The 16,847-nt window shown below is 42.1% G+C and overlaps 1 protein-coding gene across 1 annotated transcript; it reads right to left on the reverse strand.

Moving 5' to 3' along the window:
- Nucleotides 1-3,683: 3,683 nt before the first annotated feature.
- Nucleotides 3,684-4,577, reverse strand: LOC145099542 (uncharacterized). Its single transcript, XM_079037104.1, has one exon. It carries the CDS (start codon nucleotides 4,575-4,577, stop codon nucleotides 3,684-3,686), a length of 894 nt encoding a protein of 297 aa, XP_078893230.1.
- Between the last annotated feature and the right edge of the window lie 12,270 nt (nucleotides 4,578-16,847).

Below are 16,847 nucleotides of genomic sequence, written 5' to 3' on the forward strand. Positions count from 1 at the left end.
CATCTCTTTCATGTGCCTCATATTCAGCGACCTCCTCAGGAGAAGTAGACAGCTCGGGTACCTTAAGCTCCTTGTCGAGGACATATTCCTTGTACTCATACCCAGTGACCATCCTGATGTTCCTGACCCAATCCATAAAGTTGGATTAATCAAAGATGACTCTCCCACAAAGGTTCATGAGAGACAAGGGGCCGATAGGGTTTGAGCCAGAAGCAACATTGTTGGAACACATCTGAAAAAGAAGAAAACAAGATTAGATTAGATATAAAGATATTCCTTAATAAAACACCCAATGGTAATATTAAGGCTAGGATCTAATCACAATATATTATAACATAGAAGAGTGATGTCATAATCTAAGATATAGCATATTTGAAAGGTAGGTGAATGACGATTCACCAATTTCCACCATGAAAAACGAAATATAAATTATTAGGTTTTTTAATTGGTTTTTAGAAACTCCTAGATTCTTTTGAGATTCATTGAACTTTTCAATGGCATGTTTCAATCTCGAGTGTGCCCTTCATGTTTTGTGACAGGGATGCTGAGGATCACAAAACAAGGTGTGAAGTAACCATGCAAATTACTTGGTACCCTTAATGTTTTTCACTCAATCGATGTGCCGGTTAGCCACACGCGCTCCGCCGACCTATGAAAAACCTTAAGTCACCCTTTGCCTACATTGTTAAGTCCAAGTTAGTGTGCCGGTTAACCACACATGCTCCACTAACGACTCAATCAAAGTGCAAAGTATAATTTCATGGGTTAGCACCTTATTCACATTTTCCTAAAGTAACTAAGATTAGGAATCTATAAAGACATTTAGTTACTTTATAATAATCATTATACTTTTAATGAGAATTTTTAAGTCATTGTCCTACCCGTTCAACTAATGACCCTCCACCTGTCAAGGAAGTGGTGGGTGAGAGTGGACACCTATTAAGCTGCCATTTTATAGGCAACAACCTTATACCCCCTTTATAGACTGGCTTCGTAAATGAGGCCTACTAACGATAAAACGACTTGATCTTATACATATATATATATATATATATATATATATATATATATATATATATATATATATAACTTATAATATTATAGAGTATAAGGGTTGAATTTCAACTTTTGAAATTCTAGGGGTTGGAACTAAAGTTTACTAGATGACTTTACATGTTCCAAAACTTGAGGAAAAGTTTTGTAACTTTACAAAACTTTTCAATTCATAACTTATGAGTTATTGTTTATAAAAAAAATGAAGACTCTTCATTTTTTTAACTTATGTGTTCTTTTAATGGATTTATTACAAAGTGACTTTTGGTTATCCATAACTTGAGAACAAGTTATGGACTCCATTAAACCACATCATGATCATGAATTAACTACCAATCAATAGCACATAATTCCTATGATCTTGCAAGAACTCATAAGAACATGAATATTCATATCAAAATTTCAAGAACATATGAACACATATAAACATGCAATTTTGATATTAGCCACTGTAAATGGATTAGAACAACCATCACACCATCTAAAACAAGTTTTAAAACACCAAAACAGTTTAGGATAATGTTTTTGGTCCATTTCCAGCAGCAAAAATCGAAAATGTGCAATCTGCTTGGCCAACTCGTCGAGTGCAAGACCTGACTCGCCGAGTCGGTTGAAGATGCACTTGGACTTGTCAAGTCCCCCCATGGACTCGGCGATTCTTGTGCAGACAACAAGAATTTCGACTTTTTTAGCTATTTTACATCAAGTATCAAACAAACAAGCCAAGCTCTGATACCACTGTAGGGTTTTGAGCATTCAAAAAACTCCTAAGGTGTTCATGCAACCCTAGAAACCTTGGATTTATGTTTGACTAAGATACATGCAAAATCGATTTTCCAAGGTTCATAATCCTATCTAGCATACATGGGGAACTTTTAAACATAAAAGTAAGCTAGAAAACATACCTTGTAGTAGTCTGGATTCCTTGAAAACCTTGTGAGCCTAGCACCCCAAGTGTGATGCCTCATATGTCTCACACAACACTTCTAAAATCGGCTTGCCCTCTCTATTCTTTCTAGTGGCCGATTTTAGTGATCTTTATGTTACTTATATAGTGTGTTACAATTAGGGTTACACCATGTAAACCCTAATGTGACATGACTCTTCATTTCCATGATCCATGGGTTTACACCTCCATGGATCATCCTATGGGTCTTAGCCCAACTTGATAATGCATGGAGCATTTAGCCTACTATACAAGTATGGATGATTTACACAATCAACCCATATATTTAATTAGTTACCTTTTTTATCACTTAATTAATTCTTGATCAATACTAATTAAATAATATTATTAATATATTAGAACTTATAATATATTAATAAACCATAAGTGTTATTTCTCTCATTTTAGTCTATCCAAATGCATGATGCCATGCAACCCAAATGGACCATGCCAAACTGGGTCAAGTACATACCAGAAATAGTTATGGACTTAGACACCTTATCCAACAGTATTTGGAGTAGCTGGGCAAGAGGGTATGGGTGGGATTTGGGCTACAAGAGTTGGGCCAATATCGACGAAATTTGACTGGGTAGAAGATATAGTTGAAGATGGTGGGTTGGAAGGATGTGAATAAGGAAATATTTCTTCATTAAAGATCACATGACGGGCAATGTACATTCTTTTGGATGAGGGATCATAGCACATGTATCCTTTATGGGTGGGGCTGTAGCCAATGAAAACACAAAGAAGTGAGCGGAATTCAATTTTATGTTGATTATAGGGACGTAAAAATGGATAGCATAAGCACCCAAAAGTTTTAAGAGATGTATAATCAGGAATATTAGAATAAAGTTTTTAGGGTGGGGACAAGTAATTTAGAACATGTGTAATAGTCCGATTGTGAAGGTATGTAGCAATTTTAAAGGTATGTTCCCAAAGTTCATGTGGAAGGAAGGATTGGGCTAAAAAGAGTAAGACCTTTTTCAATGATGATGCGATTTTGGCGTTCAGCTGCACCATTTTGCTCATGTGTGTGAGGGCATGAGACACGATGGATGATTCCACGAGTGTTCAAGAAATTTGAAACATTGCGATATTCACCGCCCCAATCGGTTTTTAACCTTTTGATGGTACGGTTGAATTGAGGCGTTCAGCTGCACCATTTTGCTCATGTGTGTGAGGGCATGAGACACGATGGATGATTCCATGAGTGTTCAAGAAATTTGAAACATTGCGATATTCACCGTCCCAAGCGGTTTTTAACCTTTTGATGGTACGGTTGAATTGAGTTTGAATCATGGTTCGAAACTGAATAAAGGTATCAAAAACTTGAGATTTATGGGACATAAACTATATCTATACAAATTTGGTACAATCATTATTGAAAAATGCGGGGATGGTCCCCAAACACTTGAATACATTAATTCAAAAGGTTGCAAAGAGGAAACATGTTTGTGAGTAAAAGGAAGCCGATGACTCTTGCCTAACTGACAGGATTCACAAACATTAGGAAAGTGTTGAGAAGAAATAGGAGGTTTATAAATTAGACAAAAGTCGTCTAAGTAACGGAGCATGAGAGTGAGATAGCCATTTGTGCTATCCATGGAGAGTGGTGCGAACTCCAGAAAGGTCCATGGTGTAGTTGACTTTATTGGTGAGGTGAGGGATGCGATACAAGCCCTGATTAACATCCCCTTGACGGAGTGTGTGTCCCCTGCAAAGACTTAACAATACAGTGAGAAGACCAGAACTCCACATACACATTATTATCAGATGTTAGTCTTGAGACACTAATGAGATTTTTAGTGAGAAGAGGGACCACAAGGACAGATGGCAAGCTAATTTTATGCAAGTATGATGAACCGAGATGAGAAATATGAAGGTCATTACCATTGCCAACTTGCAGCTTGCCGGTCCCATTGTATGGCTTAGTTATTTGGAGTATCTGAATGTCAGGTGTAACATGATCTATTACACCTGTGTCAAAGTACCAGGATGGATCAGTAACAGAAGATGGACTGTGATTTTGAACGAAGTTGGCTTGGTGAGAATTAGACTGAGGATTTGGCCTTTTGGAAGGATAATCTGTTTCGTTGGTGCGCTGCCAACAGTCAATTGATTCGTGTCCTGGTTTGTTGCATAACTGGAACTGAGGACGTGAGTGTTTGCGATTGTCATTGGATCGATTTCCATGATCCGATGAAGAGGAGAAATTTGAGTTGGAGGTAGGCCTTTGTGAACGATTTACGTTGAGTGCAAGTGTATTGGTGACAACATGTGACAGTGCTGGGTTTTGGGCAGCCTGACGAGTGATTTCCTGTTCCAAGAGGGACTCTTCTTGAAGCAACATGCCCACTAATTCATGAACATAGTCATCATTGTTATGATTCATGTAAGAAGAAATAAAAGGGTCATAAGAAGAATCAAGACTCGTAAGGATATGTCCAATTAGGTCTTCACTGAATATTGGGTATGAATTCTCAGCAAGAGAGTCGGTTATGGCCTGTTTATGCTCGAAATACTCAAGAATAGAGGATGAGCCCTTTGAAATTGACTGAAGATCGGCCTTCATAGTCATGTGTTGAGCCCTAGTTTGGGCCTGAAATGTCTTGTCGATGGCTAACCAAGCTTGTTGAGAGGACGAGCACCTAGCGACGATTGAAAGAGCCTTCTCCGAGACGGTAGACTTGATCTAGAGAAGTACAAAACTGTCACGCTTCTTCCATAGAGTGTACTCAGGATTGGGACTGGAAGTGGTAATCCCTTCGGCCTTGGTGGTAGAAATTGTTGCAACAGGAGGAATGGAGAAAGAGCGAAGTCAACTAGGTTGAAGGTGGTTAGGGCAGAGAGGATTATGGAACGCCACAAGAAGTAATTTTCCCTTTCAAGCTTGATACTGATTTAAGGGATTTGGAAATTGAGAGGGTCTGAGTTGGTAGTGAGGCCAAGAAGAAGAGAGTTGTTAGCCATGGAAGATTGATTCAAGAGGTTTTTGGTGGGGCTCTGATACCTTAGAGGTGCACAGAAAAATTGTATATATACACTACATTCAATACATGAGATACATGTGTATTTATACAAAGATAATACAACTAAAACCTAAATATACCGGATACACTACACACGAAACTTGACGAGACCAGGTCTACATGAATACACATGTGTTAAATGATTTTTGACCGTTATTAACCCGCAACAAACACAACTGTTTGAGAAGATGATTAATAGAATGTAAAAAACATAGAAAAAGGATTTTGTATTGTATTATTAAAGCTAATAAAAGACAAATTCACTTTCTCCAATCATCTTTTGGCTAAAACCTTCAAAGAATCCCAGATACATTGACGTTTCCCGGTAGGAAGGAAAAACAGTTTCAGGCTTTTATAATGCAATCTTTTGGCCACCCTTTGAGCTGTTGTATGGTAGGAGGTGTCGGACCCCCATTTGCTGGGGAGAGGTTGGGTAGAGAGTGATGGGCAGTACAGAGATCGTGCTTCAGACGACAGAGCAGATTCAGCAGGTCAGACAGAGGTTGTTGACCGCCCAGAGCCGACAGAAGAGTTATGCAGACAGACGCCGGTCCGAGCTTGAGTTTCAGGCCGGCGACTTCGTTCTCCTAAAGGTCTCTCCTTGGAAAGGAGTGATTCGATTCAAGAAGAGGGGCAAGTTGGGGCCCCGGTATATTGGGCCATTTCGTGTGATTGCAAGGGTAGGCCGGGTAGCCTATCGTTTGGAGTTGCCAGCAGAATTGGGGCAGATCCACGACACTTTTCACGTGTCGTAATTGAGGAAGTGTTTAGCCGATGAGTCGGCAGTGGTTCCATTAGAGGATATTCAGGTGGATGCGAGTCTGAATTATGCTGAGAGGCCTGTGGCCATCAGGGATCGGAAGATCAAGGTTCTGAGGAACAAGGAGGTACCTCTGGTGCTGGTTCAATGGCAACACCGGAAGGGATCGGAGATGACCTGGGAGCCGGAGCGCGAGATGCGGGAGCAGCATCCGGAGCTATTTTCAGAGCGAGACTTCGAGGGCGAAGTCTAGTTCTAGTGGGGGAGAATTGTAACAGCCCGGAATTCCAGGTATCTTTATTGTTTAATTATTTTGTGTTTTGAGAAGGGACTCGGCGAGTTGGAGCTCAGACTCGCCGAGTAGGGTCACGATTCTGGACACGGGATTCGTCTGGACTCGGCGAGTCTGCGCTGTTTAATGAAACCCTAATTTCCCGGTCCTAAGCCCTATTTAAAGGACCTTATGGCCCTCATTTGCGGCCACCTTGAACCCTAAGAGCCCCCATACGACTGTGAGCCCTTGTGAGTGTATTTGGAGGCCATTTGTTCACCATTTTGTGTGATATTGCAAGAAAGGAGGGAGAGGATCAAACTTGAGGAGTTGGGGAGCTTGGATCTGTTGCTAATTCTTCAAGGGGAGTCTTCTTGAGGTAACTTTCAGAGCCAAACTTCGTGTTTTGTGTTGATGTGTCAAATCTAGGGTTTCTTCTTGCTTTTCTTGGCTTAAATTGGAAGTATGAAAGGTTCCATGGAGATATGGAACCTAGATCTGGGCCTTAGCAGGTCCAGGAGACCCCATACGACTAGCTTTATGTCCATCCTTTTGAGTTAGAAGCTAAGGTGGTCATATTAGAGGTTGTTTCCCCAAAATAAGCCTTGTACGCATTGCATGGCAACCAAGACTGAGACTTTACGTGACAAATAAGCTTGGGAAGGCCAGATCTATGAATGGATGGAACGGATCTGACCGTAAAAGCCAGTTTTAGCTGGTGCATGGCATGGACTCGCCGAGTCTGATGAACAGACTCGACGAGTCGCTTGAAGATTGTCCTTGAGGACACCCAGTGTGTAGTCCTGACCGAGTTATGGTTGACTCAGTGAGTCAGGACGAGGTAGAGAGGGTCGCCAGGCGGACTGAGTCGAGCTGGGACTCGCCGAGTTGTTCTTGAGACTCGGCGAGTTGAGTCGGGGTGGCCCCACGACTCTCCCAGGTGGAATTCGTCGAGTCAGGGGAAGCACTCGACGGGTAAGAAGGGAATCCTAGGGAGTTGGCGAATACGTCTAGACTCGCCGAGTTGTCCTTGTGCACTCGCCGAGTCCGGTCAAGTTGACCGTTGACCAGAGTTGACCTATGTTTGACTTCTTAGGGATAGTCAAACTTAGAAGATAAAAGCATTGACAAAAGATGTATGATGTTATAGGGAGATTGTAGCTCGGCGGATCGAGCACGAGTGACTTCAGGATTTGCTAGTTTTCGATATTCACGAGGTGAGTCTTCTTACTATACCATACCTGGAAGGGTTTGACTGTGTGACCGGAAGGTCGGATATGATATGTGATATATGTGCTATATGTGATAAGATAATTGTTATGCGTGCTATGTATGTTATGTGGGCCGGAAGGCATTATGTTATGGGCCGGAAGGCGTGTAATCTGGACCGTAAGGTTGGCGTGGGTAGGACCGGAAGGTTTACCCAGCAGGGACGGAAGTCCCCTAAGACACATGGGCCGGAAGGTCAGGGCCTGGAAAGGCGTATGTGCGTAAGTTGTATTTTGGGAAATTCACTAAGCATTTATGCTTACAGTTGTTATGTATGTGTTTCAGGTACTAGCGAGGACCGTGGGAAGGCGCCGGCGTGATCCGTACACACTGATAGATGTCTTGTGATCTTGGGATTCATATGATTTGTATTTTGACATGACACTTGAAATGTTTACGCCTTGTTTGAATGAAAATACTTTATTTTGAAATGAAAAATTTGTTTGAAAATTTACGTTGTTACAGCTCTTACTGATGTTGTTGTTGCCGCGGCCACCGCAGCCGTTGCTGCTGCCAGGCCACAGGGGGTGACTCGTTGCTGTATTGGGAGTTCAGCAACACAAAGCCACCAGAGTTTGATGGGACGCAGGATCCGATTGCTGCGATGAGATGGATATCTGATATTGAGGGATGCTTCTACACCTGTTCGTGTCCAAAGAATCTGAGGGTTCGGTTTGCACTGAACCAGCTTCGCTTGGGAGCGAAGGATTGGTGGAAATCTGTGACGGCGCATCTCACTTCTGCGGAGATCTCAGTAGTGACCTGGGAGAGGTTCACCACGATGTTCAGAGACGAGTACGTTCCCCCGGTGGGAGGGGAACGGTTGGACCATGAGTTCTTGACCCTCAAGCAAGGTACTAAGTCAGTTACTGTGATCACCAGGAAGTTTCATGAGAGGGCGATGTTCTGCCCTAAGCACGTGTCGTCCGAGCAGGAGCGCATGAGCTGATACTTGAGCATTTTGAGGAGAGACATTCGGGATTTCGTATCAAACTCGACATACCGGAAATTTGCTAAGCTTCAGGCAAATGCCCGGAAGAGGGAGATTGAGTTGGAGACCCAGGCCAGGGAGGAGGTCGAGTCTCAGGGGTTAGATAGGCGGCCGGCACAGTCTTAGCCGACAGCTAAGCGGGCAAAGCCCGCCGATTCGAGAGCTGGAGGCCAGAAGGGTCGTACTTGCGGGAAGTGCGTCAAGGGACACGATGGAGTTTTTCGATCTGGTGCTTGCTACAAATGTGGCAAGGAGGGGCATATAGCCAAGGACTGCCCCAAGGGATTCATGGTTTGCTTTCATTGCAACTAGACGGGCCATCGAAAGGCCGAGTGTCCGTAGCTGTGGAGGACAGCACAGGGAACAAAGAAGGGATCTACCCCTGCCGTCGTGCGCGCTACTGAGGTTCGGCCAGTGAAGGCCGAGGCACCGAAGGCTCGCGGGAGAGCCTTCCAGTTGACAGCGAAGGAGGTCCGCGCAACACCCGACGTCGTGGCTGCTATGTATTCTGTTATTATTTGTTTATGATGAGATCTTTTGTTTATATTATGATATGCGTAGGTACTTTCCTTGTGAATTATGTACATGCTTTGGTGTTGTTTGACTCGGGTGCGAGTCGATCATTTGTTTCATTAGCATTCAGTATACACATCAGTATCTAGCGAGAGGCGATGAGTTGACCTCTACGAGTTTCTATAGCTAACGAGCGAGCACTGTATGCCACGGACGTGATTCGAGGGTGTGTGCTTGAGATTTTCGGCGTTGGGTTTCAAATAGATCTGGTCCCAATTGCGATGGGGGACGTATGTGTCATGGTGGGCATGGATTGGTTGAGCCGATTTGGGGCTGTGATAGACTACGAGCAGCAAATGGTAACGATTCGAGATCCTAGTGGGGGAGTGCTGACAGTTTATGGCGAGGGAACTCGAAGTGGGTCAGCGTTCTGTTCGGCTGCCAGGGCAAGGCAGAGTTTGTAGCAGGGCTGCAAGGGGTTCGTAGCTTATGTAATGGATACGAGGATTGATTCAGAGAGATGGAGATTAGTTGGAGAGGTTCCTATAGTGTGCGAGTTCCCAGACGTTTTACCCGAGGAGTTGTTGGGTGTGCCTCCCGAGGGGCAGGTAGAGTTTTGTATCGATTTGGTTCCAGGGGCAGCACCTATTGCCAAGGCGCCCTATCGTCGTGCGCCTCCAGGGATGCAGGAGTTATCCTCGCAGCTTCAGGAGCTATTGGGGAAGGGGTTTATTCGGCCGAGTAGCTCGCCGTGGGGAGCACCGATCCTTTTTGTCAAGAAAAAGGATGGTTCATACCGGATGTGCATTGATTATCGGGATTTGAACAAGTTAACGGTCAAGAACCGTTATCCATTGCCGAGGATTGATGATTTGTTCGAACAACTTCAGGGGGCATCTTGGTTTACCAAGATAGACTTGAGGTCTGGATATCACAAGATGAGGGTGCTTGATGAGGATATCCAAAAGATAGCGTTCAGGACTCGATATGGGCACTATGAGTTTGTAGTGATGCCTTTTGGGCTCACCAATGCACCAACAACGTTCATGGATCTCATGAACAAAGTATGTCGGCCGATGTTGGATCGATCGGTGATCGTGTTTATTAATGACATTCTAGTGTATTCTAGATCCCGAGAACAGCATGAGGAGCATTTGAGGGAGATCCTCGGGGTATTGAGCTTCTCGGATTTGCATGGGTAGATTGGAATGGATGGTTATCGACTGACTCTTCACTTTGTTGCTGGTATTCTCCTTTCGGCTAAGGGCATCTGCTACCACATTGGCCTTGCCGGGATGGTAGCGGATTTCACACTCATAATCACTGAGTAGTTCAACCCATCGCCTTTGTCTCATGTTCAGGTCTTTTTGGTCAAAGATATGTTGTAGGCTCTTATGATCAGTGAAGATTGTACACTTGGTTCCGTAAAGGTAATGCCTCCAAATCTTTAGTGCAAAAATTACGGCTCCTAGCTCCAAGTCGTGTGTGGTATAGTTGACCTCGTGTGTTTTCAACTGCCTAGAGGCATAAGCAATCACTTTTCCTCTCTGCATAAGCACACAACCTAAACCTTGAGTAGACGCATCGCAGTAGACAACAAAGTCCTCTGTCCCTTCGGGTAGGGATAGGACAGGCGCGCTGCACAGAGCTTTCTTCAACATCTGAAATGCGGTCTCTTGTTTATCACCCCAACAAAAGGTTACACCTTTCTGTGTTAGAGTGGTTAGAGGTTTGGCGATTCGGGAAAAGTTTTGGATGAACCTTCGATAATAGCCAGCGAGACCCAAGAATTGTCGGATTTCTGTGGGTGTCTTCGGTGCTGACCAATTCTCTATTGCCTTAATCTTGGAAGGATCAACATGAATACCCTCCTCACTTATCACATGACCAAGGAAAGTTACCTTCCGTATCCAAAACTCACATTTTGAAAACTTCGCGTATAGTTTTTCGGATCTAAGGGTTTCCAATACTAGCCTCAAGTGTTGTTTGTGGTCTTCTTTGCTTCGGGAGTAAACGAGGATGTCGTCAATGAACACGATGACGAATTTGTCTAAGAAGGGACGGCACACCCGGTTCATAAGATCCATAAACACAGCCGGCGCATTGGTTAGACCGAAGGGCATCACTACGAACTCGTAGTGTCCATATCGAGTCCTGAAAGTTGTTTTAGGCACATCACTTTCATGAACTCGCAACTGATGGTACCCTGACCGAAGGTCTATCTTAGAGAAGTAACTGGCTCCCTGGAGTTGATCGAAAAGGTCATCTATACGAGGAAGAGGATATCGGTTTTTTGACAGTCAACTTGTTTAGCTCACGATAATCAATATACATACGAAAGGATCCATCCTTCTTCTTGACGAACAAAACCGGAGCTCCCCAGGGTGAGGAACTTGGCCTAATGAATCCTTTACTTAGCAACTCATTGAGTTGACTAGATAACTCCTGCATTTCTGCTGGAGCTAGACGATATGGAGATTTTGCTACGGGAGTAGCTCCAGGAATTAGGTCAATACTGAACTCGACCTGACGTTCGGGAGGAATTCCTGGAAGCTCTTCAGGGAACACATCGGGAAAATTGCAGACCTCGGGGATGCTCGCGAGGTCTTTAACTTCTTGATTCTTGTTGATCACATGAGCTAAGAATGCAACGCACTCCTTTCGGAGGAGCTTTCGAGCTTTGATGCAAGAGATGATATGAAGATTGGAACTGGGTTTATCGCCATAGATTACAAGAGTTTGATCTGAAGGAAAATGGAGACGGATAGCTTTTTCATAACAAAGAATGTCAGCATGATTGGGACTCAACCAATCCATGCCAATGATAACATCAAAGCTCTTAATGGAGACGGGCATGAGATCTATAGGAAATGAGTGATCGTTTAAGGTAAGCGTACAACCTATGAATATATCGTTAGCGCATTCTTTCTCACCGTTAGCCATCTCGACGGTAAACGTTTCAGTTAATGGTTGAGGATTTGGTTTTAGATTATGTTTGAATGCATGACTAACAAAACTCCTTTCAGCACCCGAATCGAAAAGTATACTAGCATATGAGTTGTCGAGAAGGAACGTACCCGAAACAACAGTGGGATCAGCAACCGCTTCCTCTCGTCCCATGGTTAGAATCCTTCTAGTGTTATCAGCAGTTGACTTCTTGGGACAGTTCCTTTTGAAATTCCCAACTTCTCCACAGTTGTAGCAGGCTTGACTAACACCTGCTCCTGATTATTGATTGGCTGATTGAGTAGGAGTTCTGCAGAATCGAACCGTGTGCCCTTTCTTACCACAGCTGGTGCAAGACAATTCTCGGCAAGGACCAGGATGATGATGGTATTTACACTTGTCACACAGGGGAAGGTTACCAGCATATTTACTGGTAGGAGTTGAAGCTGTGGATCCCATGACAGAAACTGCAGTGACAGGAGTAACAGTAGAGCATGGACTGCTACCGTCTGATGTTTCTTGGAAGATCCTTGAGAAGATTGACCCTTCTTCTTTTTCCAGAATTTCCTCTTTTCACCACTCCTTCGAGTCGGTTCAGAAGTGGTAGTGATTTCCTTAACGTCATCGCTGTGATCAATCAGAATTTGAGCCAAAGTCTTGGAACTATCATAAGTATTTGGACGAGCAGCCAAAAAATGACTCTTTGTCGGTTGCAATAACCCCCAAATGAACCTTTCGATCTTTTTGTTTTCAGGAGTGACTAATCCCGGGCAGAGAAGTGCGAGGTCATCAAATCGGGAAGTATATGCAGCAATGTCAGAACCTTTCATCTTTAAGTTCCAAAGCTCGTGTTCTAATTTTTGCATTTCGCCACGGGGGCAGTACTCAGTAATGAGAAGTTCTTTCATGGCCTCCCAGCCCATGGCATTGGCTACAGGTAAGGTCAGAGATTTGACTCGGCCATTCCACCAAGTCAAGGCTTTATCCTCGAAGGTACAAGCCGCAAATTTAACTTTATCAGACTCTGCACAAGCACAGATTTCGAAGATGGACTCGATTTTCTCGAACCATCGGGATAAGGATATGACACCTCCAGTGCCATTAAAGGAAGTTGGTTTCGCGTTCATGAAATCCTTATAAGAATTTCCTCTTTGATGCCCCTGACTACCTTCAGGGTTTTGAGATTGAGAACCACCTCCTGAACTATTAGAGTTCATTTGCGACATAGCTGCTACCATTGCAGCTGTCATCATCGTCTGGAGTGATGCTAGGTCAAACTGGGGAGGGGGTGGCGGTGAAGAGGGATTATCGTTGTTCTTTGAGCTGGGTCTTTTTCTTGGAGGCATCTTGATCTAAAAAGATCAGGAAAGAGAGGATCATAAGTCCTCTGAATTGAATCAAGAGATATGGGACAGGAGATATCTCATCAAGGCAATTTTAGCATCATACTAAGCGAATAAGCAGAAAGGAGTTATTTATATAGAATATTTTATCACTAGAGTAATAATCAAGAATTTTACGCGTATATAAGAATTTCTACAAAGAAACGGCTCAAGAAATACTCCCATAGTATTTCATGGTTTACTGTAGCGACGATTTGTTGTTTGGGATATTGGGTAAGTTTTAGGCATGCCATGTATCACAATCACTCCCAGGCACATGTTGGCCGTGTCTCGAATGAATATAGTTGGCCAGGCTATATTAACCCTAGACACGACTACATAACTGACCAGGTTTAACCATAGTACACAACACCCAATTACTTATGTTTGGTTCTACTTGTAATTACGGATAGCAACGATTCGGTATACTTGTATACTTTTTGAAAATATTTGTAGTTTGAAGATACTTTTAATTCAGAGCACTTAGGCCCTTTAGTGTTTATAGTTTTATACCATGTAAGGTTTTGTATACTTTATTCACTATAAACAAGGGCTCTGATACCAATCTGTCACACCCCGAAAACCGAAGGCGGAAACATTTCCGGGGTTGACTCCACGTTGAGTATCAAATCCAATGCACATAGTAAGTAAAGTAAAACAACCATTACATTACATAATAAAGTTTTACAGTTGTTTCAAAAGTAAAGTTTGTACAGTTGTAATACATAGTATATATAGACAAAATGAAACGGGTCTTCATGTACTCCATCTTCTGATCAAAAGAAATCTTCGGGTACCTGTTCTAACGTTGACCTGAGAACACAAGCGGTTTGAAAATCAGCATAAAGCTGGTGAGTTCATAAGCGGTTTTGTTTGTGAACATGATTCGAGTTTCCTTTCTGATTCTGAAATGTTGAATGTACCAAGAAAATCCCATATTTTCTTAATAGTTAGTTATTAATTCACAAATGAAAGGTATAATAAGTTTGTACATTGAAAATATGTTTATTCATGTGAAAATGTATAGCTGGTTATCTTAACTGATTAAACTGATCTGATTGCTTATCATGTGTTACCAGGAAAGTCCCATACTTTCCTTATTGTGTATTAAAAATTATAAAAGATGTAATGTTATCCAGTTTGTTACTCTTTCTAGTTAGGTAAGTGTTACCCAGAAAAGCCCCATGCTTTCCTGCATGTTGGTTTCAAATGTAAACGATGTAAAGATGTAAAAGATGCAATTGTGATTAGTTTCCATATTTTCCCCAGGAAAGTCCCGTACTTTCCTGAATGTTGGTTACAGTGTTACGAAAAATGTGAAGGATGTAAAAGATGTTTAAAGTGATTCATTATTACTATATGTAAATCTCTGTTATCCTAATTGCGAGTTCCATAACCATACAATAGACTAAAACCTGTGGCAATAAGTAGTCCACATGTGGCAATAAGTCGTCCACATACTTATGACTTTCGTCACCCTTGAACCATTTCGGTTCGGCTGTAGCTAGCAGCCAGGTGTGGGGTAGTCAGCCCCGTATAGATCTATACACTCAAGTCACGCTCTCTAAATACCAGAGATTCTGGTTATGGGTGTAGTCCTCCACTCGCGTACCTTGGTGGAGTGTTCTCCGAGGACGTGTCTCCAATTATACAGGATTAACAATTTACTAGTAATAATATGATAGTCCTCCACTCGCGTATATATGTGGAGTGTTACCGAGGACAAAACAGTGTACAGGTATTATATTCAAACGTCTTATGTAATACTTTTATTTGATAAAATATGGAAAATCATTTGTGAAATATATGTAAAACATAACAGTTTAAAGACCTATTTCACAAATATATATTAAGTGATCTGCATGTTCAAATGGTTATCAGTTGTGGTAATCAGTAACAAAAGCATATGAATTAATAAACACACATTTGAAAACATGTTTTGAGTACAAGAATTCCCTTGTACTTTGCTTGTGTTCCCCCCCTAAAAACAGTAAAAACAGTGAAAAAGGGTAGGGGTATGAACTCACCGGACTCGGAAACGTGTCGGTTTTGAATGCTAGACGTTGGTTCGGGGTTTGATTACTCGCGATGACGCTATGTAAAATGAAATAATGTCCATATACATACAATTAGGGATACATTCACTAATCATATGGAACATTACACTCCAATGAGGTTAAACACCTTTAAATGAGCGTTTGGAGTGACCCGGGTGGCGTTTAAAGACGGGTAAAGGCACTAGGGACTTGGGACTTGGGTTTCCTCTCCATAAGTAAACATTTAAATTAGTTTACAACCATAAAACACACTCACACATGAGTTTACGGCCGTAAACTCATGTTGGTGTGGTTTTGATGATTCTAAGTGACTTAAATGGCTTACATGGACATGGGAAATGCTAGAATGATTTATCTAAAATGACTTGGAACACTTGGAATGAATTTACAACATTTAAACATGAGTTTACGGCCATACTCTTAGAGTTTACGGCCGTAAACTCACCCATGGCCAAGGATGGTTAGTTTAAGCTACAAGGGACAATCACATGTGATTCTAGTTAATTTTCCAAGCTTTGTTATGAATTTAGAACATCATTGAACACATTTATTGGAGTTTACGGCCTAGAGGTATGTTCTAAGGCCGTAAACTCTCCTTTACCCATGAAAAGATAGTTTTTGATGCTTAAAACAATCACATGTGATTAATAGGATTTATACCAAGACCTAGTATGAGTTTTATGGGACATTTGAGGGATGATATGGAGTTTACGGCCCATGAGACCCTCTTCATGGCCGTAAACTCTAATATAGGGTGATATAATGTGTTTCAAGGTCTATAACTTGCATAGAAGGGCTTCTAAAATTCATCTAAGGCTTTAGGGGTGTTTAGTTTGCATTCTAACACCAAAAATTTTGGAGTTTACGGCCCAAGAACAAGACTTGGCCGTAAACTCTTAGAAAATCCACAAATGTTGTGTTTTTGTCCCTTAAACTATTTTTGGTCGGTTCCTTGATTTATTCCAAGGCTTTTGGTAGTGTTGGATGGCTTTCTAACACTTTAAAATTGATTTTATGCCTTGTTTTAGGGAGTTTACGGCCCAAGCACTCCCCTTGGCCGTAAACTCTCATAAGTCCCTCAAAAGTTATGTTTCAAGTGTCCAAATGTTATATTCAAGGTCACATAATTCACATCTAAGCCCTAGAAGTGATTTGGAAGGGTTTAGAGGCATGAAAACCCTAGTTTAATGAGTTTATGGCCCAAGAATGATCCTTGGCCGTAAACTCCTTCAAACTTCACAAATTTCATGTTTTAATTGTTTAGAGTCCATATCTTAAAGTCTCTTAGCCTTATCTAAAGTCCAATTGAGTTTTGGAAGGAGTTTAAGAGCTTAAAACCCCATAAAATGGAGTTTACGGCCCAAGCTTGCTCCTTGGCCGTAAACTCTTGTTCTTTACCCTAAAACTCAATTAATTCATCAATTTGAAGGCTAAAGATGATGAATAACATGCTAGAGAGGTTACCTTAAAGATTTGAAGCCTTAAACTTGTGATTTGGACCTTAATTCTAGCTTGGAGGAGAGAGGTTGTAAGAGTTTAGTGTGAATTTGGCCAAAGGCTTCAAATGAAGTCTAAATCATGTTTATATAGTGTTCGGGAATTGGACACGATAGAATTCTACCCGATACCG

The sequence above is a fragment of the Lactuca serriola genome, chromosome 4 (genome assembly GCF_051521515.1).
Source record: "Lactuca serriola cultivar US96UC23 chromosome 4, Lser_US96UC23_V15, whole genome shotgun sequence".
NCBI lineage: Eukaryota > Viridiplantae > Streptophyta > Magnoliopsida > Asterales > Asteraceae > Lactuca > Lactuca serriola.

Bases quoted from the DNA above. Each gene is read 5' to 3' on its own strand.
- LOC145099542 (XM_079037104.1), bottom strand. From the start codon at position 4,577: ATGACTATGAAGGCCGATCTTCAGTCAATTTCAAAGGGCTCATCCTCT.